General features: G+C 44.2%; 1 protein-coding gene across 4 annotated transcripts in view; it reads left to right on the forward strand.

The window, feature by feature from the left end:
• Window positions 1–245: 245 nt before the first annotated feature.
• Window positions 246–25839, forward strand: part of FGD5 (FYVE, RhoGEF and PH domain containing 5) — a 107469-nt gene continuing 81875 nt past the window's right edge. For 2 of the 4 annotated variants that reach the window (XM_074878823.1, XM_074878824.1), the window contains exons 1-2: window positions 993–1118; window positions 12180–15120. In XM_074878823.1, coding sequence (XP_074734924.1) covers window positions 1106–1118; window positions 12180–15120 — 2954 coding nt within the window. In that variant the 5' untranslated portion in view covers window positions 993–1105. Of the gene's footprint in view, window positions 266–992; window positions 1119–2011; window positions 2130–12179; window positions 15121–25839 lie in introns of those variants that run through there. The other 2 variants (XM_074878826.1, XM_074878825.1) reach the window with 2 other exon arrangements.

A 25839-nucleotide genomic window follows, 5' to 3' on the forward strand; every position in this document is an offset into this window, starting at 1 on the left:
CCGCCTGGGCTCGGGCAGGTACAATGTGCTGCTCCTCCCGCTCCCCAGCCTGCTAGCATGGGGGGCCTGGGGAGGAGCGGCCCCTCCCTGACGAGGGACGTGACCGCTGGGGTCAGCTCAGCCCTCCTGGGGCTTCTCTGCCAGGGGAGTGAAAGCAGCAAAGTCTCGCTTTCTGGCGTGCGCGGTACCAGCTCCACCGGGGAAGGCGGCGGGGCTGTATTATGCATCCGTCGAGAGGAAGGGGGCGATCCAACCTTGTCTGGGGGTTAGTGCTGCTGCCAGCCCGAAAACAGCGAGAAGGGCCCGGCCACACGATGCCCGTGTGAACTCCTCCGAGCCGGGAGCTGGCTTACGGGAGAGCGGCAAAGACAGCGCCCGGAGCTGTTCGCAGCCGCCCTGAGCAGCGCGGTTTGCATGCGAGGGGCCGTCCCTGGCTTCCCCGCACTCAGACACCGCTTCCAGCTGCAGGGGCTGCCGGCCCTGCGGGGGGGCTGGGGGGCTTCCCCCCGCCGCCTTCCCGGGGGTTTCCCAGGCTGGGGCAATCGTGTCCCGCGGGGGGGGAGGGAATGGGTTGGTGAGCATGGAGCGGAGGGAAGGATGGAGGGAAGGGAAGGAGGGACAAGGGGGACAAGGATAGAAGGGGAAGGGAGGGAGGAAGGGAGGGAGGGAGGGAGGGAGGGGGTGGAAGGAGGTGGGGGTGGAGGAGATCCGGAAGGGAAGAGGGGAGAAGGGGAGAAGGCAGGAGGGGGACTGGAGGGGGCCGGGGAAAGAGGGACCAAGGCAGGTGGAAGAGGCGTGGGGAGCACGAAAGGGGGGGGGCGGGGGCTGGGGGACCCGCCGCGCCGTTCAATGTCCGCGCCCTTGGGCAGCGGCGCCGCCCCCCCGCCCCCCGCCCTCGCCCCCAGCCCCTCCCGGGCCCGCCCCGCCCCGCCCCGCCCCGCCGGCCGCGCGCTGACCGCCCCCGGGCCGGCCCGGCCCCGCCCGCTCCCCGGGCCCGGCGGGGCTGCAGGGCCGGGCGCGTCCGCGAGCGGCCGAGGCGGCGGCGGCCCCTCGGGACCCTGCGCCGAGCGCCCGGGGCGGCCGGCGGGAGAAGTTGCGGTGGAAGATGAACAAGGGCGGTAAGTGCGCGGTGGCTCGCCGCCGCCGGACGCCTCTTCCCCGGGGCCGGCAAGCGCCGGGCGGGCTTCCTTCCTCCGGTACCGGCACCCTCCTTCCCTCGGGCCGGCGCACCCCGCCTCCGGGGCCAATGCCGCCGGGATGGCACCCCCCGCCCCGCCCCGCCGCGGCGATCCCCCGGCCGTTCCACCGGGGCTGGCCCCTCTCCTCCAGTCACCCTCCGCCCCCTCCCCGCGACTGTGCGTGCCCCGCCGCCCGCCCCGCCGGGACCGGGACCGGGACCGGGACCGGGACAAGCGACAAGCGCGGGCGAGGCGGCGGGTCCCGGGGCCAGCCCGAGCGGCAGGTCGGGGCGCTGCGCCCGCGGGAGGACGTGGCTCTGCGCCCGCTCAACCCTTCGCGAAGCCCCTAGGAAAGGTGCTGTCACTTTCCTTCTGAAAGTCTGTTTTGGGGGGAGGTAATGTTTTTTGCAGAATTTTCTCTCAAAGGCAAACCCAAACCCTTCCTCCTTCCTTCTGTTAACTTCCCGGAATTTTTCCTTGGTGGAAGCTGGGAAGGTGGGTGAAAGAGATGGGGTGTGAAGGGAACAGTCAGTAAAGACAAGACGCTCAACAGTTAAAACATTCAAAGAAGTCGCTGCAAAATTGGGGCAAACTTTAAATTCTCCACCAACATTTTCTGATTTTCAGGGGCGAGGCATGTGTGTACAAAACACAACAATCCAGGAAACAATTATTACTAACTCTGGAGTTATTTAGAAAAATCTAATGCTTCATCTAGAGTTAAAGAGAAAGAGAAACAGTCCCTTTGTGTTAGCCCTAATATTTTTCCACTGTCTCCTTGTTCCAGAAGGTGAATGTTGCTGGTTGCTGGGCATTTCACTTGCACTGGTACATCCTGAAGCCCAGAGATTTCGCCGCTAGATATCTTGCCCTACAACTGTCATGTGTTGGGAAACTCTGAATCATTGTTTGCCAAAGCACAGGAACACAGGATCGGAAAGGATCTCTTAGGTCAAACCCAGCCCTCTGCTGTTTTATCAGTTATCTCATACCACTCCTCTGAGCTTAAAGCAAAAGTTTCGCTTTCCCCTTGGAGTGGGCAGTGAGACACTCTCCCACCCAAAAAGTGGTGACATTTTCATTCTATTTTCTGATCCTGTCTGGACCAGACTCTGTCCCTCTCAGGAGACAAACTCACTTGCAAGTTAAGTGAGCTGGCCGAAATTGCTTTAGCCATGATGCTCCAACCTCTCTTTCTTCATCTCTCCATTATTTAAAACAGACCAGCTCTAATCTGATCCTGTTGTCAGTGGAAGTGCAGTGAAAGGAATATCAGATGTATCAATTTGTAAAGACTTAAATTTTACTAGCAGTTTTAATTTTTCAGGAATGTAGGACTGAATGGGACTATCTTCACTACCAAAAGCAGTACCCGTTGTTACAGAACACAAGGTCATATTACTCCTTTTATTAATTCATCAAATTATATCTTAACCCAAAACTTTTTAGGTAGCTCTTCTGCTATGCCTCTCACAAAACTGAGAACCTCCTACCATTGCTAGTTCTTCTAGTTTCCAGACCAGATTCATCACCATTTATTCTTGTAATTACATTGTCCTTTTGCTTAAAAATAGTTCTTTTCCTCCTGTGGTGTTTACCTCCAGGTTGTATTTATAGACTGCTCATATCCCTTCTCAGCCTTTGTTTTGTACATTCACACAATGCAAGGAATGTCTTTCCCACCAGTGCAAAGCAGAACTTCCTACTGACTGAAGGAGAGGGGCATTTACTAACGGGCACAACTCTGGGACCAGCATTAGCGATCTCTGTCTTACAGTGACACGTAGCGCCAGTACGCAGGGTCATATGTGCAGGCATCTATGGCAGCCTTGATCCCACATAAGTTAAAATAATGACAGACAGAAAACAGGAAGGGAGATATGGATTATCTACTCAGAGATGTGGAACTGATATGAAAAGAAAGATGAAGCAATCCGCCCAAGGTCACCGGAAATCTGTGGTAGGAGACAAGAGACAGACCCCCACCTCCCAGCCTCATACGTAGGCCCTTCCAGCCTCCCAGCGCCAATTTGTTTGCCAGGTGCTGAAATGATGCTGCCCATAGGAAGAATGTACAGATGTTAGACTCCAGATTGTTCAGACATGTAAACAGACTACATATTCTTTCACCTGCTGCTGTAAGTGACAGAGGAAAAGCTCCCATGTGTACCTGTCAGAGAACTTTAACCACCATCTCCAGCTCCAAGGAAGCAATATATGAAACAACAGGTGAATATGCTGTCTGCTGCAGTGTGAATCCTGTTGTGAAATCTCAGCCAAATTGGAAACATCACAAACACTTACAGCTACACTAAAAAGAGTAGTTCAGAATCAAGATTATTTAATTTCATGTACATGTGGTTTTTCATAGTCAGGCCCCCCCAGCCCTACGCATGTACAGTCTGCTAGGGACAGTGAAAATGCTGGAGAATTTTCAGGATCAAGATTTTTTCTGATTATATTGTCTTTAGATTTTTCTCCTTCCCCAGCAGTGTTTCTCTGTGGGATGTTATGCTGTTGTATTATATTTACAGATGGCTGCAATAAAGTTATATAGTAAGAGAAATTTGTAAGCTATTGATCTGATATGCCAGAGTCATAATGCATTGATCTAATCATAGAGGGTGGATTCCAGTAACTGTACAGAACAGCATTTTATTTCTGCAGAGTGGGATGTGCTCTGACAGCTCAGCTGTTAATATTTCAGTTAAGATTTGTAATAAGACAAAATTCCCATGGGACAGTTACTACTGACTATAGGTCTGTCTTCACACTAGTGGAACCTTCTTGCTATATACAGAGTACTTTTGATCACACATTTGAAGAACTGATAAGAGAAGATAGATGTTTTTCAGAAGTATCAGATTTATGCAGAAGCTGAAATACCATTTTCATAAATGTCTAAGGCATTTAGGAGCCAGTGACCTGCTGGTTTTGAACAGTACCTCAGATCTCAAGTGCCTAAAGCCCGAATTCTCAGAAGACACTTAAGTATCTAATTCCTGTTCAAGTCAAAGTGGGAACTGATACTTAAATTTGGACTGAGGTCCAATTTGAAAGGAAGACTTGCACTCCTGCATCACTAGAAAATCCTAGTGTAAATACCTTTCCCATTTCAAGTGACTCCCATACAACTGTTTTAATTTCTTACGTAACTTCTGTCATTTCAAACTTTTCTCTGACAGTGTGAAAGAAGTGATGCATTTACATGCTATAAAACAGAGAGCTACTTTTGCAGCAAATATTACAAAATTAATGACATCTTGGTTATTTACAGTACATCCTGGGGTCCTACCAGTGACAGCACTGGTGTTTTATGAGCTGAGCCCCTCAAAGGGAATATACTTTCCTTGTGAATCATGCTACCTCATCTATTTAATCCCTAACATATTGAAGCAGGTTACACAGCTTATGCTGGGTACTTAATTCAGAATGACATTAAAATGGCTTATCTACATAGGCAGCTCAAACACACCCTCACTGTCTGACTTGGACAGCTGGCAGAATTGTAATTACAGGTTGGAACCTACAGCTTCCTGTACTGGAAATGTAATAAATGAGTTTTAGAGAGTCTGTGCTTGGCTTGCCTTACATTTCTGGCAGCATTACTACAGTGGTCGGTGCCCATATTTCTGGCCACGTCCAAAATCAGCTCTTCATCTGCAAAGAAGAGCTGTCTGTTCCACTTACAGTGAAGCTCCATGTGTTACTCTGATAGGAAGCTCTGTCTACCATTCTCTCAGAACAGTTTCTTCTCTAAGGTGTAAGCACCACGATCAAAATATAAACCATGTATTAGACAAGCTGCAATAGACAGAGGTACAGAATTCCCGCTCTGTAAGAACTTGGCATTGTTTTGGTAGTTGAGGTATGGAAACTTCTACCTACACCTGCACAGTGCAGTCGCACTGCTTCCATGAGTTTCTGGGTTTGGGCAGCACTTGGCACATGTGGCTTTTGTCAACAGTATGAGCTCTTAGCACTGTCATGCTCTGATGTCAGAGGGAGCGTGAACGTGATGGCTGCTGCTATGGGACAGGTGCCTTGTTGCCTAGTTCATAAAATATAAATGCTACCGTGAAATAACTCCTATCCTTCCAGGTCCAAATAATTTTTATGTCTCTAATAGTGTTTTGGCAAGTGACATGTAAACGAATTCCTCTATTTACTGCTATTCTTAAGGTTGCTTATTCTCATTTCCTCAATAGTGGGACTTTGCTTGCCTCAAATGAGGAGTCTGATCCCAGGCTTTGGAAGAACTTACTAGTACTTTAGTAGCGCATTCTGATTTAAGGAAAAAAGTATTTATATAACAGGAATAAAGTCTGGGTAATTAGACTGAGGACCAGCTAATTGGCAGTGGTGAATCTCTGTAGCAGTTAGCTCTGTAACATTATCAAATGGTGGTATCTGTAGTGCTGGGACCAGGATTATGTTGATACTGTCCCAACATTTTCCTTGGTAGGAAAGCAAATAGAAAAGTATCAGGTGACAAAGCTCACTTTATGATGTAAAGATTGGTGAAAGAGTAATTAACAAAGGCAGGGCGGTTTTATAAACAGATCTGGATTATTAAGTTTGATCCATTCAAATAAATTACACTTAATGCATATTATAAACCTATCAGTTTAGAGACAACAAACAGGCAACACAGCCTTGGGAACAATTTAGAGGCTGTAATGGACAATCAAGTCAACCTGATACAGTAACAAGCTAATGGAGAATAGTGAGAACTGGGTCTAAGAAAGCACTGAACTCTTATAGACAGCATCAACAGTACCCACTGTGGAATTCTTCCCATAGGTCTGCCCCATGTATTTTATAGGGGCTATTGGAAAATTGGAAAAGGTTCAGAAAAAATTCAAAAGAAAAGACTTCTGGAAAGGTAAAACTGTCCAACTGCAAAGATTTAATGAGTTCATTTGCTCAGTTTACAAAAGAGAATGTACCAAGACATAGCTGTAAGGAAGTATATGTCTTCCCTCAAGAAATACTGAATAATAAAAGGGTCTTTAACCCAGTGGACAATTAAAAAATGCTGGAGATAGAAGCCAGGCAGCACTAGCTGGAAATAGGGTTTTACTTCATAAATGACCAATTTATTACAGGAATAAGATAAGGATGATACTAAGGTATATAGTCCACCTCTTGCTGACTTCAGACCACAGCATTCTAGAAGACAAGTTTTAACTTTATTCTGATATAGCTGGGTGAAATCATACAGCTCTTGATCAGAGCTGACGAGACTTTCTGATGCCCTTGTCTGGATCTTCTCCCTCTACCTCCCGTTCCTCAGGGACTTTCCATCTATGGGTTTCAATCCCTTCTTCCTGAGAGACAGGACTTGTGTGCACTGGTTTCCACTGGGATTCTAGGTCTGGTGCAGTCTCATCCCACTGCTGCAATGTGGTCCCTCCACCTGCACTGTCACTTCCATCCGAAAGCTGTGCAGATCCCTGAACTACGCAGTGCATTTCCATCCTCTGTCCTCAATGTCTCCCATTTTGACATGTGTCTGAGCTGAATTAATGCCAAAGGCATGAAGAAAACATAGATCCACAAAAGTTCGTTGGTTAGAAAAACTTACTTTCAGCATCTTAAGAGATGCCTGAATTGGATTGTGGCACCAGCCAAGGCTGGAACTAGTATCTGCACTGTGGAGCTAAGTAATTTCTTGGGCCACCATGGGCCTGGGACATATCTACAAATATCCTTGCAAATGTGAAACCTCAGTGTTTAATTAGGGCGTCATCCCAAACCAGCTGCTTGATGGGGGTGGTGGTGGTAGATATGGTCCCTTAATAAGCCTTAATTAAATTCTAGGCTAATTCCTAAATCTGGAGAACACTGAAAGTGCGTAGTTGCAATGTTTCAGGCAATAACCCGCTACAAAATGTTTACTGTTTCAAAGAAATACCTGAACAGTGAAGGCTGTATGGGTTGTATTGGCTGTATGGGCTACTGTTCACTGCTTAGAAACTTGGAGGGGAATAATGTGATCTCATATGGGCTATGGCAGGAATGAAACCCTGCTGAAATGCAGGTCTGCCTGAAGGAAGGTGGGTAAGGAGAGGAAGCCGTCCTTGTCAGTACAAGGAAGCATCGAACAATAAGGGGAGGAGCAGGCTAAAGAAATTCCTATTCCCCAAGAGTTTCCTTTTAAGCACAAGGTGGGTGTGTCTCCCTCCAACATAAAACACATCCTAAAATAAACATGCACAATTATTTGTGAACATACACATTCCTTATGGTGCAATGCTGTTTTGTGTCCATCTAGAAGTTACAGCCAGAACCTTTCAAGTGGCTCAGACAGCAAAGGAAGCAGAAATTGAAGCAGAATGAAGTTGTGGTGATAAAAGGCAAACAGTGGTGCTTTCTTTTCAGTAATTGTTTGGGTTATACTTTAAACAAACACTTGTACTTCTCCCATAGCTCCCCAGCTCCCACAAAAAAAAAAAAAAAAAAGGAAAATTGTTTAAGGAGCCTCGTGAAAGGCCAGATCAACACACAGAGCAGTTAGGAAAGGAATTAGTAGTGGAAGGAATGGAAGGAATTACTAGTGACCAGTAGCTGGCACAAGTGGGTAAGAGTAGGACATCACAATGCATATTATTACCATATTATGAACGGGGTCCATTACCATAAGTTCTCTTCCACTAGCAGTGTTACTGAAGGTAGCAGAAGGAAAAACTCAAGATTACTTGATTCCTTTTGCTGTAGAAAATTATCACTGGAGCGAAAGCGGGTAACTGTGTTTAAGCTATATTTTTTTTAAGTGGATGTCTGCATGGTTATTTTACATAAAGGAAATGAGTTCATTATATTATTTATTTCAAATTTGTTTATAAAATGAAGCTTGGGAGATCCTGGCGTTCTCTACAGTCCAGTCTTTTTCTCATTATTCAGTGTTTCAGTACAGACACTGTCTGACAAGAACAAGGATGATAATGCAGAGACTGTGCTCAAGCCTTGTCACATCCCAGGAATAGAGTAGATATATTTGTGTCCTACTCTTGAATAGACATTCCTAGGAAAAGCCAGACACTGCAGGAAGTGATATAATACCTCCAAAGTGATGTTTCTTCCTTGGATTTAGTCCTAAAAATGCCTCATTATGGTGATAAGGGGTCCATTGCTGATTTCTGGTGGGAAAGGTGTAAGGACTCAGTTTTAGCTGATAAAAATTTCATGTGTTTTACTACTAGTTTAGGATGTTCAGTCATTGCAATAACTGATTTAAAAATCCAAAAGGTAGATCTGGCTAGGGAGCCAGGCTTACAAGATACTCTATCCACTTCTATTCCCTCCCTGTTTTTAACTGGCAAGAGTTTTCAGCACTCTGCAGCCTTCAACTGCTGCAGACTTGCTGCTGGCTGCAACCAAAGTAACGGTGCTTCAGCGACGTGCAATGTTTGGCACATAACGTTGCTGAAATAATCTGGAGGAAAAGATCAGCTGCCCATTCTGTGATTTTAATAATTAACAGATGCCCTGCAGCTCAAAGCAGCAGAGGATACTGTAAAACAAAAGTACACACTACGGTACTGGAGACTGGCAAATAATGCAGTTCTCTCTCCCTCCTTTTCCACAAGTTGTTTTAAGTCTTCCACATGTGAAGCTGGATTGGATAAAACCCCAGATACAGAATAATTGTTAATCAGTGTATGCAATAAGGTGCCTGATTAGAACAGACTTTTAACTCCTCCTGAGCTGAGCTGAGATCAGTAACTCAGTTTTTAACTTAGCTTAAATCTCTCTGGTGTCTCATAATTCCAGAAAGACTGTTTTCTGACTACATCAGAATGCCAAATTGTCAGCATCTTTCTAAGTACTGGAAGAAATTTCAGCAAGGTTAAGAAGATCAGAAGAAACAGCCTCATATTTTCCAGAGTCCAACCAAACAAATATGCCAGTATAAGTTCAATACAAATTACTCTAGTTGGACTATGGTAACAATAAGAAAAGTATCATGACGCTACATGTCAGAACAATCAGAGAATAATTTTTAAGCAGTTTTCATTCAGTATTATATTATTCTCAGTATGGTGCACAGCTGAATTTTAATTGTCTTCACTTCCAGATTTCAAAAGTCTGCATTCCAAAATACTCAAAATATAACAACACAGTAGCTACACTTCCTGAAACTTATACCATGATTTAGGATAGGATTTTGCATAGGAACTATGTCCCAAAATGGTGTCTCTTGAGGTGCTGGTCCCTTATTTCCTGTGAGTAGGGCATGAAGATTTTGCACAAAGAATTTTTTCTCTCATGGTGAAACAGTTTGTCCTGTGCTTTTCCTTACAATTGTTTCCTTACAATTAAAAGCTCCCCCTTTTTCCACTAAAATGTATTAATTAAAATTATAAAAAGAATTAAAGATTTCTGATTGATTAACCATGAAATTACCTATTGATGGCTAGGAAACATTAGTAAGAGCAAACCCCTTCTCTTATGACCATCTGTAACCATTTGGTGCACTGGCTCCTTCACACCACGTATTTCATCTCATCTAAAATCTCGTGAGGGAGGATCCCTATTGTTGCCTATTTATGCAGCCTTTCAGCATTTCATTTAGTTATTTAAAGAATATTAATTTCAGGACCAAGACAGCTGGAAATGGCTGTGGCATGCAAACTGTACTTTGAGTAAAATGGCCATATATGACTTAATTCATCTAGCTTCAATCTAGCTTACTGTCAATCTGCTTGAATTCCCCTATGTGTATGTCAGCACTTCCACTAGAAATAGTTTAAAGAACTTGGCTAGCTGTATTTTGCAAGACAATTCACTTTTTTGAAGTATATTTTGATGTTCAGAGAAGATTGTACCTGCAAGGGGTCCTGGCAGGAGGATGGAGGATCTTTTGACTAAATAAAGGACTGAAGAAGCTGTACACTGAAAATTGAACTTAAGTTCAGACCAGTAACTCTCTTCATGTTTGGGGTTGAAGTATTTCATTCAGTGCATTATAGCCCAGCTGCATAATCAATGTAATGATGTAATGTCAGCATGGGTTTATGAAAGGCAGGTCCTGCTTGACAAACCTGATCTCCTTCTACGACAGGGCGACCTGCTTATTGGATGAGGGAAAGGCTGTGGATGTTGTCTACCTTGACTTCAGTAAGGCCTTTGACACCGTTTCCCACAGCATTCTGCTGGCGAAACTGACTGCTCGTGGCTTGGATGGGCACACGCTTTGCTGGGTAAAAAACTGGCTGATGGCCGGGCCCAAAGAGATGTGGTGAACAGAGTTAAATCCAGTTGGGGGCCGGTCACGAGTGGTGTCCCCCAGGGCTCGGTTTTGGGGCCACTCCTGTTTAACATCTTTATTGATGATCTAGACGAGGGGATCGAGTGCACCCTCAGTAAGTTTGCAGATGACACCCAGTTGGGTGGGAGTGTTGATCTGCTCGAGGGTAGCGAGGCTCTGCAGAGAGACCTGGACAGGCTGGAGCGATGGGCTGAGGCCAACTGTAGGAGTTTCAATAAGGCCAAATGCCGGGTGCTGCACTTGGGCCACAACAACCCCCAGCAGCGCTACAGGCTTAGGGAGAAGTGGCTGGAGAGCTGCCAGTCAGAGAGGGACCTGGGGGTGTTGATTGCCAGCCGGCTGAACATGAGCCAGCAGTGTGCCCAGGTGGCCAAGAAGGCCAATGGCATCCTGGCTTGTATCAGCACTAGCGTGGCCAGCAGGGACAGGGAAGGGATCTTACCCCTGTGCTCAGCAGTGGTGAGGCCGCCCCTCGATGACTGGGTTCAGTTTTGGGCCCCTCACTCCAAAAAGGCCATTGAATGACTCGAGCGTGTCCAGAGAAGGGCAACGGAGCTGGTGCAGGGTCTGGAGCACAGGTCTGATGGGGAGCGGCTGAGGGAACTGGGGGGGTTTAGTCTGGAGAAGAGGAGGCTGAGGGGAGACCTCCTGGCCCTCTACAACTCCCTGAAAGGAGGTTGCAGAGAGCTGGGGATGAGCCTCTTTAACCAAGTAATAAGCGATAGATCAAGAGGTAATGGCCTCAAGCTGCGCCAGGGAAGGTTTAGACTGGATAGTAGCAAGTATTTCTTTCCAGAAGGGGTTGTTGGGCGTTAGAATGGGCTGCCCAGGGCAGTGGTGGAGTCCCCATCCCTGAGGTGTTTAAGAGTAGGGTCGACATAGCGCTTAGAGATATGGTGTAGTTGGGAACTGTCAATGCTAGGTTAACGGTTGAACTAGATGATCTTCAAGGTCCGTTCCAACCTAGATGATTCTGTGATTCTGTGATTCTGTAAAGTATTAGCCGAGCTTTTAGCAAACCGTCTTATCCCTCATGATTATGTTGTTTGACAAACAAAATTTTGGTACCATGGTAATGGCAGATGGGAAGACTGTGTGGCTGGGCATCAAGTGTTCACTTCAGTTTGGCTGGGTTGAGTTAAACCTTGATCTGTTGGTAGAACTAATTTTGTTCAATGCTGAGATTCTGCAAAGTACATATTGAAATTAAAATCATTGCTACAGAGTGTTTGTACTGTCTTATAAGAACAGCTACTATGGCTGAAAGGCATTTCTTTCACTGCTGTGAAACATTTCAGCATCATTGAATCAAAGTGTTCATACTTAATCTTAGGCCAAACAGATTGCCAGGGCAGAATCAAAAGGTCTCTAATGTCATTAGTACTTCTGAGTGCGGGAGGGTTTACCCATCTTAGGTATCTGTGTATGATATACCCTTGGCTCTGCAGCTATGTATCTTTCTCTCCCCAAGTGTGCTAGGGATGCATCTAGTTCAGTTCAGTTTGGTTTTGATCTTAAACCATGTTCCCTGGAGTGCCACATGGAAGCACAGTGCATATGCTTTCCTCCTTCAGATCTCTTTTCAGAGCTGAGGCTTTTATTGGCTGGACTCCTGCATTAGAGGTATAAGATAAAGTGGTATAAGATAAAGTCTACTGTAGGATATAATCTGCTGGGTTCAATAAGAAACCAAGATGACTAACATGCCTTTTCTCTCTTTTCTCCAGAAATCACAAAGCCACCACTAGCACCGAAACCAAAGATTATCGGTCATCTTTCTCCAGTAGCTGTCTCCAAATTTTCTCCTTCACTGTCAAGGGCTGATATTCTTCATAATCCAAACTCTATGTCTAGGGGTCCCAAACCACCTATTGCTCCCAAGCCAAAATTCTCAGCTGACACTGAGGGCAAATCCAGTGTATATACCAACAATAACTTAAATAAATGCTCAAATGGGAAACTGGTATGTCTTGAGGGAGAGCTCTATGAAGGAGACCAATGCAATGCTGATTGCCTGGAATCTGAGGCAGATAACGAATACATTGTAGTTCCTGAAGCTCAGCTGACCAGCAATGACTGTAATGACTTGGAAGATGAGCATGACCAGAGCCTAGATTCCTCTGTGGAAAATGAAGTCTCGGAAACTCCAGAAAAAGTAGAGAAGGAAGAGGATAACATTGCTAATGATGAGTATACTAGTAATCAAGAAGGCACTGAAGATGCGCACCATAACTCTTCAGAAATTGCTGAACCAATGGAACCAGACTCTGAAGAGTCAACCAGAGACTGCGACCAGTCCAAAGCACTTTGTGAGGAGTCCTCAGATGCCCTTGATGGGGATGATGATGCTTCTAAGAATGTAGATGAAGATGAGGATGTTGTAGGCGATTGTAGTGAAACCAAAAACAAGGAGGAAACTTCGAACAACCTGGAACTGGTTAAGGACAATAGTGATTGTAAGACTGACAGGGATAACATTTTGAATAGAGATGAGGAACTAATGCATGATATCTGTAAAGATACCATTGTAATGCCACTACCCACAGATGAATCAATCCCAGGTTGTGAGAAGGCAGGGCAGGAGGAGGAGGAACTGCCTGAGATTTTAGAAAAGGGAGATGAGTGTCCAGCACATGGTGGTGACCACAGTGCTCATGCAGAGTTTGATTTGAACATGGAAGGGAAGTTAGAAAATGATGACTGTGCAAGCCCTGACATGCCTAATGAGGCCAGCGTAGGAACAGCTCCTGGCTTAGAACCATGTGAAGATGAACCCATTGCTGAAAGTGGTTTAGGAGAGTCCATCCAACAAGCAGCAGCTGAAGAGGAGGAAGCAGATCCAGATGAGCACAATAATACAAACACAGGAAATGCCAGTGATGGTTGCCAGATCACTGAGAGGAGAGGTGAGGAGAAAACATCAGAGGTAGCCTGCGAAGCAAGCAAAGACTCTGGGAAGGGGGAGGAAGAAATTGTGACTGCAGAGAATACGGATGATGGCTGTCAAATTGCTCCTTGTGAGAATGAATGTGGTGAGGAAATACCCATGGAACCTTCAGATGAGAATCTTCAAACAGAAGGGACCAATCTGGATGAAGATGGTGTGATCTCTGATAGTCTACCTAGTAGTTCAGGGATGGAGCCAGAGCTGGAAGATGTGACTGTTGAAGAGCATAGTGAAAGTACTGTGGAAACCTCTAAGTCAGATGAGCTGCAACTTGAAGACAATGAGGTGGAAGCAAACATCCTCAGCAAAAGTGCCCCAAGTCCACCTCAACGGGTCCCACTTGAGGAAGAGTTAGAAGTCTGTAAGCGTGGCAAAATGAGTGTAGAATGTGGGACCAAATATGTCTTGCATGAAAATCTAGCAGTCCCTGAAGTGGTCATTGTGCCTGAAGAATCAGAGGACAGACAAACTAGCGGTGATTCCCTAGATGACCCTTATGTGCTTCCTGCAGAAAATGAAATTGCTCATGATGGACAGACTGATTTAGGAGCTGATCACAGTAAAAGGGATGAATTAGGCATGGATGGTGAAAACAACCTGCTGCCCATTGATCGTAAAAACATTGTCACTAGAACACGGTCGCTCTCTGGGAAAATGCCGGGCTATGTCCCAGAAACAGTTCCAGAAGAGATTGGACCTGAAACTGATTTACCATCTTCCCGCAATGGCTCTGGGACAGATTTAAGCAATAATTTATTTTCAGTGGAAGGAAAACCAATGGAAGCCAACAGGGCATTACCAACCAAGTCAAGACGTTTCATTTTATATCCCCGATCTTACTCTGTTGAAGGGAGAGAGATACCTGTCTCTGTTTACAGAGAAAGCGATGGCTGTGTTCTGGAGGATGGTAGAATAAAAAGGACAGAAGACAACTTATCTTTGCCTTGTGTCAATGGTTCCTCAGGTAGTTTTTCGCAGAGAAATCATCTTTCATCATGTGGCATATCTACTCCATCCTCAGTTGTTGATATACCACCTCCTTTTGAACTTGCCTACATCACCAAAAAGCCGATCACTAAAAGTTCCCCTTCACTTTTGATAGAGAATGACTCACCTGATAAGTATTCCAAGAAAAAGAAATCTTCTTTTAAGAGGTTCCTCACTCTAAAATTCAAGAAGAAAACTGAAAATAAAGTCCATGTAGATGTTAATGTTTCCTCTTCAAGGTCCTCATCAGAGTCTAGCTATCATGGGCCTCCGAGGCTGATGGAGCTGGACAGGAGGAGCTTAAGTAGCTCACCTCAACTAAAATCACATGTGGGGAAACTCCGTGCATCTGAGTCTCCCTCAGCTGTTCTTTTCTATAAGGATGGTAAAAGAAAAGGAACGCCCAAGTCCTTCAGCAGGAGCGTGTCAAGGGTGGAGTCCTTTGAGGACCGGTCCAGACCTCCTTTTATGCCACTCCCACTAACAAAACCTAGGTCCATTTCTTTTCCAAATGCTGACACATCTGACTATGAGAACATTCCTGCTATGAGCTCTGACTATGAAAACATACAAATTCCTCCTCGAAGATCCACCAGAACAGGAACTTTTACTGAGTTTTTTGAAGATCCCAGCAGGGCATTATCTGCTGCTAATGAGAATGACGGCTATGTGGATATGAGCAGCTTCACTGGCTTTGAGAACAAGCAGCAAACCACAGACCAGGAAACAGAAAGGTACTGTAGTAAATTATTTTGTAAGACCTGCTAGCCTTGGCCAAACAGGCAAGGCCTCCCCTGCTAGGTATCGTAGGCAGATCCTTCATATTGGCTTATACCCCTCTCAGGAAATGCTTGCAAGAAAGATTGGAAGAATACAAGATAAGCCTTTATCAGTGAAAAAAAGACACCAAATTAACTTGCTACCTTGTAAATGTATACTAGTAAGTCCAGTGGATATGGGTCCTATGGTTTACAGATACAAACCAAAGCACATTTAAAAATACTTGGTTTATCCAATGGATCTAATTTTTGTGGCTTGGGGTGGCAGGGAGAGCTTGCTTTGTTCTTCAGTAAGAAAGGTTTCTGACCTCCCAACTGAATGAAAAGAGAGCCTATTTGCTGGAAGGGGTTCTGCTTTATTTTTTCATCCCTGTCAATTTCTTAAAGCAAAACTATATATATAATTTCTCTTTCAAAGTACATCAGTTTAGACCAGAAAATCCCAGATCATGAACTAATCAGACTAGACAATTAAAAGTTGCTTTAAAGCCCATCATTATGGCCCTTTGATAGAGCTGATTTATAAATGAATTAAATACCTCTGTCTGAATCATATGCATTGGTAACAATCTTTCATCACATTTCAGTAGATTATTTGCAAACAAGAAAATGTCCTTTTCATATTTACATAGGAGCAATGCACTCAAGACCTTTGAATTTAAATCTGTCATCAGGTTATAGCATACAATCAGTGGAGTGCAGAGATGTAAATAAGAAGAGTATTTTCCATTAAGTTCATGTTAAACAGGTAATGAGAAAACAAGGTGCAAAGCAAATGAAAGAAAAGGAATGTCTTTAATGCAGTTGCATTTTGTTAGGGCTGTGTGAAGAAGATAAACATCTTAAAAGCAAGGTTTTCATGTCCATTTTCATCCATCGTTCTCCTTCTAAAGATTTAATACTTCTGCTTCTTTGCAACATTTATTTTTTCTGGTCCTCTCCCCTGTCACTGTGAACAGAACAAACCATGGGCATTTCACACATCCCTCATTCGATATTTCAGACTTGAGCAGTAAAAGAACTTTTCTTTAACACCTCTGAAGGAGTCTTGCAAACTATTTCTAAGACAAGAATGATGTACAGTGCTTTGTCTTCCTGAGAGAGGCGAGACTTGATGGGGGTAGGGGAGGTGAGCATGACAGAGAAAGAGACTGCATCAGTGCTTAAGTTGTGGATCCAGACGTGCCTGGAGCTGAGGGGTCTGGGACACAGGCCTGTGGCTTAGCTCTTTGGAGGTGCTGGCTGCGTGCAGTGTTGGGAGCAGCAGTGGTGCTGACACTGGGCCACGGTGGAGCAGAGTGCAGCCTGACGACGCGCACAGCCGCGTCCTGGAGGCCTGATGGCTAGTTACTCACGCTGCTGTCAGCGGTCTGCCTTACGCCCAGCACACTGACGTGTGCTCTTGGAAAAGCTGGCCAGTTCTTTGTGTCCATGAAACGCCGCCCATTTTAGGTAGTTCTTGAAGAACCAAGTTAAAAATATTAAAACTACGTCAATTGCTGTGACTTGGGCCCATTTATGAACTTCCTGTGGAAGCCTGTTGTTTCAAAGGGAGAGCCAATCCAAACTGGTTCAGGAAGTCTCAAGGTCAAGGCGTGAACATAATTTTTCAGTCTGCTGCTTGTTCTGCATGCAGTTTTTGCTGTTGCGGGAGAAATGAAGGCTACGCTCCTGAACAACCCCTTTATCAAAATAACTGGGGTGGAGGGGAAGAGCATCAGGCAGCCAGCAGTATACATACATGGCTGCTGAGATAGCTATTATTTGCTATATTTGTCAGAATGTTTTGGACAAAGATACGCCTGAAAAGCTTTGATGAAATGTGAATGGGTAATACACATCCAATGGCATAATATACTGGGAGAAAGAGTGTACCGTCTAATCGTAAAGCAAAGCAAATCGTACAAGTACATGTACATGAACCAATTCACACATGCATACGTGATGTATGGACATGGATGTTTTATTTCCTGCTAAAGCACTTCTGCCTAAGATATCTCTCAATGGACTTAAGCTTTCTAATATGAATACCTATCAAACACAGCTCTACCACAACTGCACAGGAATAAAAATTACTCTGAACTCCAGCCTGCTCATATCCTAAGGCTTATTTCAACCATTTGAGAGTACCAGTGTGTTGGATTAAACCCTTGCAATACGTGAGACTTGAGCCCATGAACTTCTCTTCGGTGCATTCACCTGCAGAGCACTGGTATTTAGCATCTGCTGATACCTTATGGAATTGCTACATTTTTGATGAATGGCCCAGTACAACTCTTTTATTACATTTCAGAGAACAGAAGGTGAGAGTGCTATAAAAGATTATAATAATCCAGGAACCTCTACGACTGTGTGTGTTTGGGGAAAAGCAGGGCGGGAGGGGGGCTTACAAGAATTGACAGATAAGAAGATTCACTGTTTAATTTTCTTGCTAAAAAGGAAAGATCATGTGGAGTAGATTTAAACCAATAATTTCTAATTAGAAGCAATCACGTTTATAGAAAAAGTCCAATAACGGAAGTGTTCTAGAAATATATCTTAACTTAGAATTACCATTGCCAGAACAGAACTGGGAATATTGCCCCCTGAAGGGCAGTTATTGTGTATCTCCAAAATTTAGCTATCTGGTATTAATAATTAAACTCTGGTTCGGGTGTATGACAATATAGATCATCATTAGCCTTCTGTACAGCATAGAAATAATGGCACATAAGTAAAATTGGACAAAATTCCCCTGATCTTCCCCAGTCCACATAGCCTGAATCAGATTCAATTTTCATTTGCTTTTGAAAAGTCACTTTCTAGCCCCTTTTCTCTGAAGAGTTGCACTACAAAGTACAAAGCAACACAAATCAATTGTTCAGGCTGAAAGCAAAAGACAGCTGCGCTGTACCTCTGGGACAGTACACCGTAACCTATAGCATTGCCTTGACCCTCAACAGCTATAAGTTGTTAAGAGCCCATAATTTGGTTTTACCAGGTTTGCTAAGTCTCAATCCTTCTTTCTGCTAAGATGCGCAAAATCCAGAGAGGAAAGAAGATAGGGAGAAGAGAGGAATAAAAGGAGTATACCTGCAGTTCTACAGCTAATCCCACTGTGATGCTGAATATTCATAAGAAATGAGCTAAAAAGCCCGTGTTACTGTTACCTGTACATTCCCCTATCCTTCTACATAAAATGGTCATTGATACATACTAGAAGAACCTCAGTCTGACTATTGTACTTAACCAACAGCAGGACTTGCTCAGACTTTGACTCTCAAGTGAATTCTTAGGGGCCAGTGTGGGGATTCCAGTGCTCTGTGCCATTATACCAAGGCTCATGGTAATTCCTAATAAGTCTCTAGAATTGCAGTCTCATGCCTGTAAATTACTCCCAAGGCTCTGACTTTCTACTGCTTTTCAAGACATATGGCACCTATCTGGTGCTTCTCAGCTTTAGTACAATCAAGAAAGCTGATCACCTCTTCACTATCCTGTTTCTTTGTAAATGTCTTTTATTCCCAAGGAGCATGCTTCTTCAAGAAGATGGAGAAAAAGTTGTCTTTAGTAGAAAGTCAGGAAAAAAACCGTGGTTTATGTGTGTCAGGGAACTGATACCTTTTCTTTCATTTGGCCAGACCAAAGCAGGAACACACAGGTGCTTAGGTACTGATAAACAGTGTCAGCATCTGAAGTGCTAGCATTGGAGAGGATGCTTCATGGGTAAGCAGCTATGTTAAAAGCTTTGTAAGCAATTCTCTCTGTGCATAGCCATAGCCAGTCTGGGCTTCTGCCAGGCCTACACGCAAGATCACAAGGACTACATCAGCGCAAACCGATTCCAAGATGTGTAACAAAATTGTATTATAGTAAGACGGCAATAGAACCACTGCCTCTGGTTGATGGGCCATAGAGAATGCAAATCCCACTCCTTTAAAAGGAGAAAAATCCAGTGGATGAACAGTTACTTCTCCTTCCAATGAGTATTTAGCTGTCCCCTTGCCTTACCACTGGATTTATCAACTGGTTCTATCAAATTATGCCACTTAAGTGATTATATCCTGTCTGCTCCCTGCAGGTCTTCAGTCACTGATGAGCTCCAAGACTGCAGCCAGGGACAGTCTGTATGACCACCTATTCCCTACCCTTCTGTAACATACACACAAAAAAAGCCTAACAAAAGCTGAGCATAATAAACATCTTAGAACATAAATTCTCTGCCTAAAAATGGTCTGAATAACATGCTGCTCAGCCCTTCACACACCCTTATGGTTAAAGTGAAATTTAAACCATTATAGTGAATTTCCTCCAACATAGCACATGTTTTTAACCAGTATGTCATATTCCTGGCTCTCTCTGCTCCTTCAAATGAGAAGCACGTATGTTATGTAAGATTAAATCACCAACTCTTAGAGAGGCACAGTGTGGTATCTAAGCACAGCATATGAAGGATAAGGTGAAAGTCTAGAGATAATTATGTAATGGAAGCTTCAGTATAAATAGTTCACACACTCGAACAGCTAAGGACAATCAGTGTTGTCATATTTAAAATAGTAAAAGAAATATACAGGTGTATTCTATATCTTTTGTTATAATTGTGAATCAATGTCATTTATATAACCTCAAGGAAATTCACAGTGCTTTAATTTACATAAAAGACCAGTAAGTTTCCAAATAAAAAGAAGGTTCTTAGAAAACCCGATACAGCGATACTGCTAGGCTTGTCAAAGTGGCAGCATGTGAGAGGTGCTCAGATACTGCAGTGAAGGACAGATGGGCAAGCAAGGCAAAGAGTTGCTTACTTGGGGAGAAGCACTCATGAGGTTAATGGTACATGGTATGATTTGAGAACAGCTCTTTATCAAAGGCTCATGCAGAATTCAGCTTCTGCTGTTTATCTGCATCTCTAACATGTTTAAAAATCCGACAAGTACTTGTTGAACTGAGGCTCAGTAAGAGTGCCAGTTAACCTACGAGGCTGTTATTCAGTGCTCAGAGCAGAGAGGCACAACGTGAAAGTCTGATGCATGCAAGGGCAGAAGCAAATGTTCAGGACTGTTCTGTGAAGTCCTGCAGAGTGAGCTCAATTAAACCTGCATGCAACCGCACCCATTAAAGCAGGATGATGAGCTGAAGATGCCACTTCTTTGTTTCTTCAAATTAGTTGAGTAAATCAGAGTTTCTTCATCAATTTCTTCTCCCCACTCTCCTCCATTTTCTTTTTCTCTCAATTAGAATTTTCTTTCAAAAAGAACATAGTTGCTGATTGGAAAAGGATTAGGGCTCCTTGGTAAAGTCTGAGCAAGTAGCACAACAGGTACAACAGTGGTTTAGCATCTGAAGTGTGCTGATAGGCAGCAGTGTCACCATTTTGATCAGCTCTGAGAAATATAGCTGTGGTTTTGCATGAGATAGGCACAGAGAATGGCCACTAGAAACTCAAGAAGCCTTTCACTCCCTGAATAAATGCAGCAGCAGCAATAGGTATAGCTAAAGCCCCTGATTGCTTTTAATACAGATGCAACCTGCCCCTTCCATTGATTATTAATTCAGTTGAATTCTGGCCTTAAGGAAACCATAAGGCTATGGTTGTTTCTGCCTCAACAAAGAGCAAATGAGGGCTAAGAATTCTAGAGAGAAGCAAAAGAGCCTCATACACAAGGAGGACTGTGAAAGGAGAAGCAGCACCAAATTTCCAGAAGTTTCTGACATTTTCTAGAAGATAGAGGCAGAAGAAAGCCACGTGATTTGTTAGCTGAAGAGCAGGTTTTGCTCTGTAATATGCTTGACCATATGCTGCCCATATCAATGCTTTCTCGTCCCAAAGAGCAGCCCAGTTACCATAGTTTCTTGTTTAGAGTAAAACTGAAGAATTTTGTCAAGAAGATACAATCAGCTCATACTCTGTTTTTTTCTGCTTGTCCCAGCTAGAGCTGCTCAGTACTGGCACGGTCAGAGGATATCCCCAAAAGATCCCCATTTTCAACACTGTTCAAACTGTCTTTCGGCTTACTGCTGTGTACAGTAATCGCAATGCTGCCAACATTAGTACATGCTGTTTTACCCCGCATTTGAAGTAGAAGCAAGTTAACTCTAGACTAGACCTGGAGACAAACCTATGCAAAGCCGGCTCTCAAGGCATCTGGACTTGGGAGGAAAGTTAAGCCATGAGCTACAGATTGAGCCTAAATTTCAGTTAGTTATTTTGGGAAAGATGTTCCCATCCTTTCCTCTTTTTGCTTTCTCAGATAAACAAATCCTAACTGCTGGTTCCACTCAATTCCTAGTTCTCTGCCCCATAAATCCCTGCTCTGTGCCTACACTAAGCTACCATGTACCCATAGCAGTGATGAGAAGCTTTACAAGAGAGAGAATTTCCTTTTTATAGGTCAAGTGCTTCCCAGGGCTGGTGATAATCTTAATTATGGAGGTAGCACAGAAGTGGCCTACTAATGGGGCTCAGGTCCCTCTAAGACCTGTATGGGTTTATTCTACGTAATTCTGCTGACAGTTATTAAGCCAAGGAGAAACATGGTGATCATAAACATTGTGAGAGGTTTTTTTCAAGAAATATATTATTTTAAAAACCTTATACATATATAAAATCTATACATAGCGTTTATCTCCATGTGGAACACATGGTGTGCTCTGGATCTTGTAAATGAGAGGAAGTCCCATAAAAATGCTGTAACAAAGCACTGATCAGGGATTGAGTTTAGAGACAAGGAAAAGACACATTTTCATTTGTGATCTGGTGAACATGATGGAAAAGAAAATCTCAGCAGCTTTCATCAGTTGTTGCACTTAGCAGCATAAATCTGAAAGAAATTTTTTTAAGTTCATTGCACAGCAAGGGATCCCAGTACTATACCCTGACTTCAGGCTGTGCACAGCCTATTGAAATTCTTGACAATAGCCACAGCCAGCTCTGACATGAGTCATGTCTTTATTTCTGTTTACTTTAGTATTGTCTGAATTGCCACAGGGAGTTAGAAGGTGACAGCAGTTAATGCCGGACTTCCAGCTGCTCAGAGACAGGGAGCAGTCTGTGGGAGATAACCCCTTGCTGCTCAGGTCTGGGCACAAGATATAGAATCACAGGATTGTTTGGGTTGGAAGGGACCTTAAAGCCCATCCAGTCCCACCCCCCTGCCCCAGGCAGGGCCACCTTCCACTAGCTCAGGTTGCCCAAAGCCCCATCCAACCTGGCCTTGAACCCTTCCAGGGAGGGGGCAGCCACAGCTTCTCTGGGCAACCTGTGCCAGGGCCTTGCCACCCTCACAGGGAAGAATTTCTTCCTTAAATCTCATCTAAATCTCCCCTCTGTCAGTTTAAATCTGTTACCCCTCGTCCTATCCCCACACCCCTGATCAAGAGTCCCTCCTCCCTTTCCTGTAGCCCCTTTCAGTCCTGGGAGGCTGCTCTAAGGTCTCCCTCGAGCCTTCTCTTCTCCAGCTGAAACCCCCAACTCTCTCAGCCTGTCCTCACAGGGAAGGTGCTCCAGCCCCCCGAGCATCTTTGTGGCCTCCTCTGGCCCTGCTTGAGCAGGTCCATGTCCTTCTGATGTTGGTGCCCCCAGAGCTGGACCCAGCACTGCAGGGGGGTCTCCCGAGAGCAGAGCAGAGCAGAGGGGGAGAATCGCCCCCTTGACCTGCTGGCCACACTGAGGGCCATCCTAGAGGGGTGGGGAATTGTCTTTCAAGACATCAAAGACAGAAAGGTAGCCACTAAATGCTCTTGGATGGTGGAGCTTTTCAAACAAGCACCTTTGAGAAGTGTCTCTGGACAGTATTGGTAATGTCATATTGATACTGAAGAAGGAGAGTTTTTAACACACTGTCCAGATTTAGGTATCAGTCTTACAGCAGCTCCATGGTTGCTCTCCTGTTTCCTCATATCCATGGAGCTGTTTGTCCTGGTTCATGCTGGGGATGCAGGGGACAGTCCAGGTAGTCAGGAGGGCGATGTGCTCCCCTGGCACAGCTCTGCATTGCTCCTCACCACCCTGCACACACAGGCAAGTGCATCCCGGCACAGCCTCAGAGGGCTGCCACTGCTCAGCCACAACCTGCTGGATCTAGCCCTGGCTTTGTTTATGAGGAACCACAGTCCCAGATACCTCCCAGGAAATGGTCCCAAGTCCTCGGTAGATGCTGGCTTCATAGGCAGCTGGACTCCATTCTGATGGCTACTCTTCTGATCAAATTACAGTGCAGAGAAGGAGGAATGTGTACACATGGTCATCTTCATGTCCTGAGGGCTTATAAGCCTGGGTAGACTTCTTTGTCTTCTCTGTTTCCATCATATGAACCACAAATATATTTCAGTGGGATTACACAAGAGAAGAGAGTCTGCTGTGTATTGCAGATTTGCCCTGGATGATGCTTATGGGGCACAGAAATGATACAGGTGTGATTTAAGCATTCCTAGCACCACACAGAAAAAAGCATGTACTGCAGACAGGGTGATGAGACTGCAGATTGGCAAGATGTGGCAGGTTTGAAATGGTCAGATCTTTTACTGTCAGTGAGTGTTCTCTGCACGCCCTTCTCCTCTCCCACCCCTACCCCAAGCCTTACCGAGATTTATTGAATGAGAGATTGCACATCACAGTTCTGCAGCCTTTCCAGAATCCACTGCTCAATGATATAGGGTATATCTCTAGATTAGATTTGTGACAAAAACAACAGAATGCTATTGCATTTTAAATGCAAATCTAATCTAGTACTTTATGGTTTGTTGTGCCACCCACCAAAGTTATTTATAACGTACAGCACATTTTTAATTACGCTACAAGAATTCTTCTTTTACAGGACCCAAGAGGGGTTAATGTAAAAACTGCCTTAAAGATTTGCTGTTCAGTGGCATGTAACAATTAATTTTACCTTAATCGACCAATTAGAGTTAATGGATGGAAGGACATATTTAAGAGGCACTGTCTTGTTTTGCCAAGACCCCTCTTAAAGAGCTTCTAAAAGGACCCTTCCATTTGAGTAACTGGCTAGATTAATTAGATGCTATCCTTCAAAGGCCTAGAGCAAGGAGATTTAGACCTATCATCAGTGAACACCTTTTGGTGTTCTGCCTGACTCATGGCACACCAGCTTTATCAGTATCACAGGGATGTCCACAGACTTATTCTCAAAGGAAATGCAGCTACGTACTGATGAACTGAGACAAGTGATAGTTGCTTGGATCTGTGTTCAGCAGTCCCCATCCAGCCATTCTCAGCTGTCTCAAATCAAACACCTCTTCAGTCTTTAGGCAGTTTGTCCTTATATCTTGAATACATTTAGTAAATCTGGGCCAAAAACTTGGCTATTAACCTGCTACATCTCCCTGACGGACCCTCTAGGCAGGTGGACCTATTCAAGAATAGCTAGTTTGGTGTTTCTGATGAAAGTTTCTCAGTGAAGCTTGTTGACCCTCTCACATTTCAGGTGTCAGACTGCATTCTTAGTTCTGAGAGATGGCTAGAAGAGCTCAGAAAGGTCTCTTCCTTAGCGCACATGCCTTCAGAAGTAATGGACTGGATACAGTACAATACATTGTTGAAGTCAAATCTTCTGGTCCTTAAATAGATAAGGACAATATGTGAGCTAAAACTGAGCACCTCAAAAACTTTCCTTTAAACTCTCTGCTTTCATATTGTCAGGCTTAAAAAATCCAGACAATGGCAGTGAAATAAAAACATATCACGGTGAACACGCTCAGGGTAAAGAGCCACAGTGAGAGTGACATATAGTAAGATGACAAAAATGTAAAAACCTATTTTAAACTGTGCTGGACAAACAATTTATCTTGCCATTTGATTGCAGTTCTAAGGAAAAACATTGATTCATTGGCTATAAGAGAGAAAAAGTATGTGTGCCTAACTATGAAGTCCAAGAAAAAAAAACCCCAACACTATAGGAATTCTGTAGTTTCCAACATTTTTTCTGATTGTTTCATTTCCAAGTGTAAAAAAAAAAAAAGATATAGATACTGAAGTAAATTCCGAACTAAAACATTCTTTTAAATTGCAGAATTAAGATGGTTTTAATTTTCCAGAATTATGGAGGGGGACAGAATTAATTAGTAGATTAATCCCAACCAAATGTCACAAATCTATGCAATTTTTAATCATTCCAAGCCTGATTTTTCAACTAAAAAAGCCCCAGCCAAGCAAAACTGCAGCCAGCTCTGATTTTAATCTGAGAACTTAAACTGACATTTTAGGAGACAGGGGGGAGTCACTGAGCACTTCCATTCAGCCCTACATATTAGCAGTTAAGCTCTTTTTCTCTCCTTCTGGAAATATTCTGCTTTAACAACTGGGTGAATCTCTGAAACACAAGAAAATTCAGTTCACCTGATGTTTCCCCCAGTCGTCAGGAAAGAAAAGCCAGATACAAGGTCCTGGTTAGTTTAGAATTCCAGGAACTCCGTTTGTTTTCCTGGCAAGGCTGCAGGGTAGTTGAGTCTCAAATCTTGATATGTGCTTTCAAGTCCAAAGGGAATCCCTGCTGGAAGGACAACCATGAAGATAAGAGGTTTCTTAGTAGTGTCAGTTCCTTTCATATGTCCTCAGTTTGCTCTGAAAACTGATAGCAAAAGCTGCCCAACCTTCCTGCCCTTCTGATAGGGAGGTATTTATGCACACCCAGCTTGCAGGAGCTCAGGAACTTTAAAACCCAAGAGACTGGGCACTGC

Source organism: Strix uralensis, chromosome 10 (genome assembly GCF_047716275.1).
Source record: "Strix uralensis isolate ZFMK-TIS-50842 chromosome 10, bStrUra1, whole genome shotgun sequence".
Classification (NCBI taxonomy): domain Eukaryota; kingdom Metazoa; phylum Chordata; class Aves; order Strigiformes; family Strigidae; genus Strix; species Strix uralensis.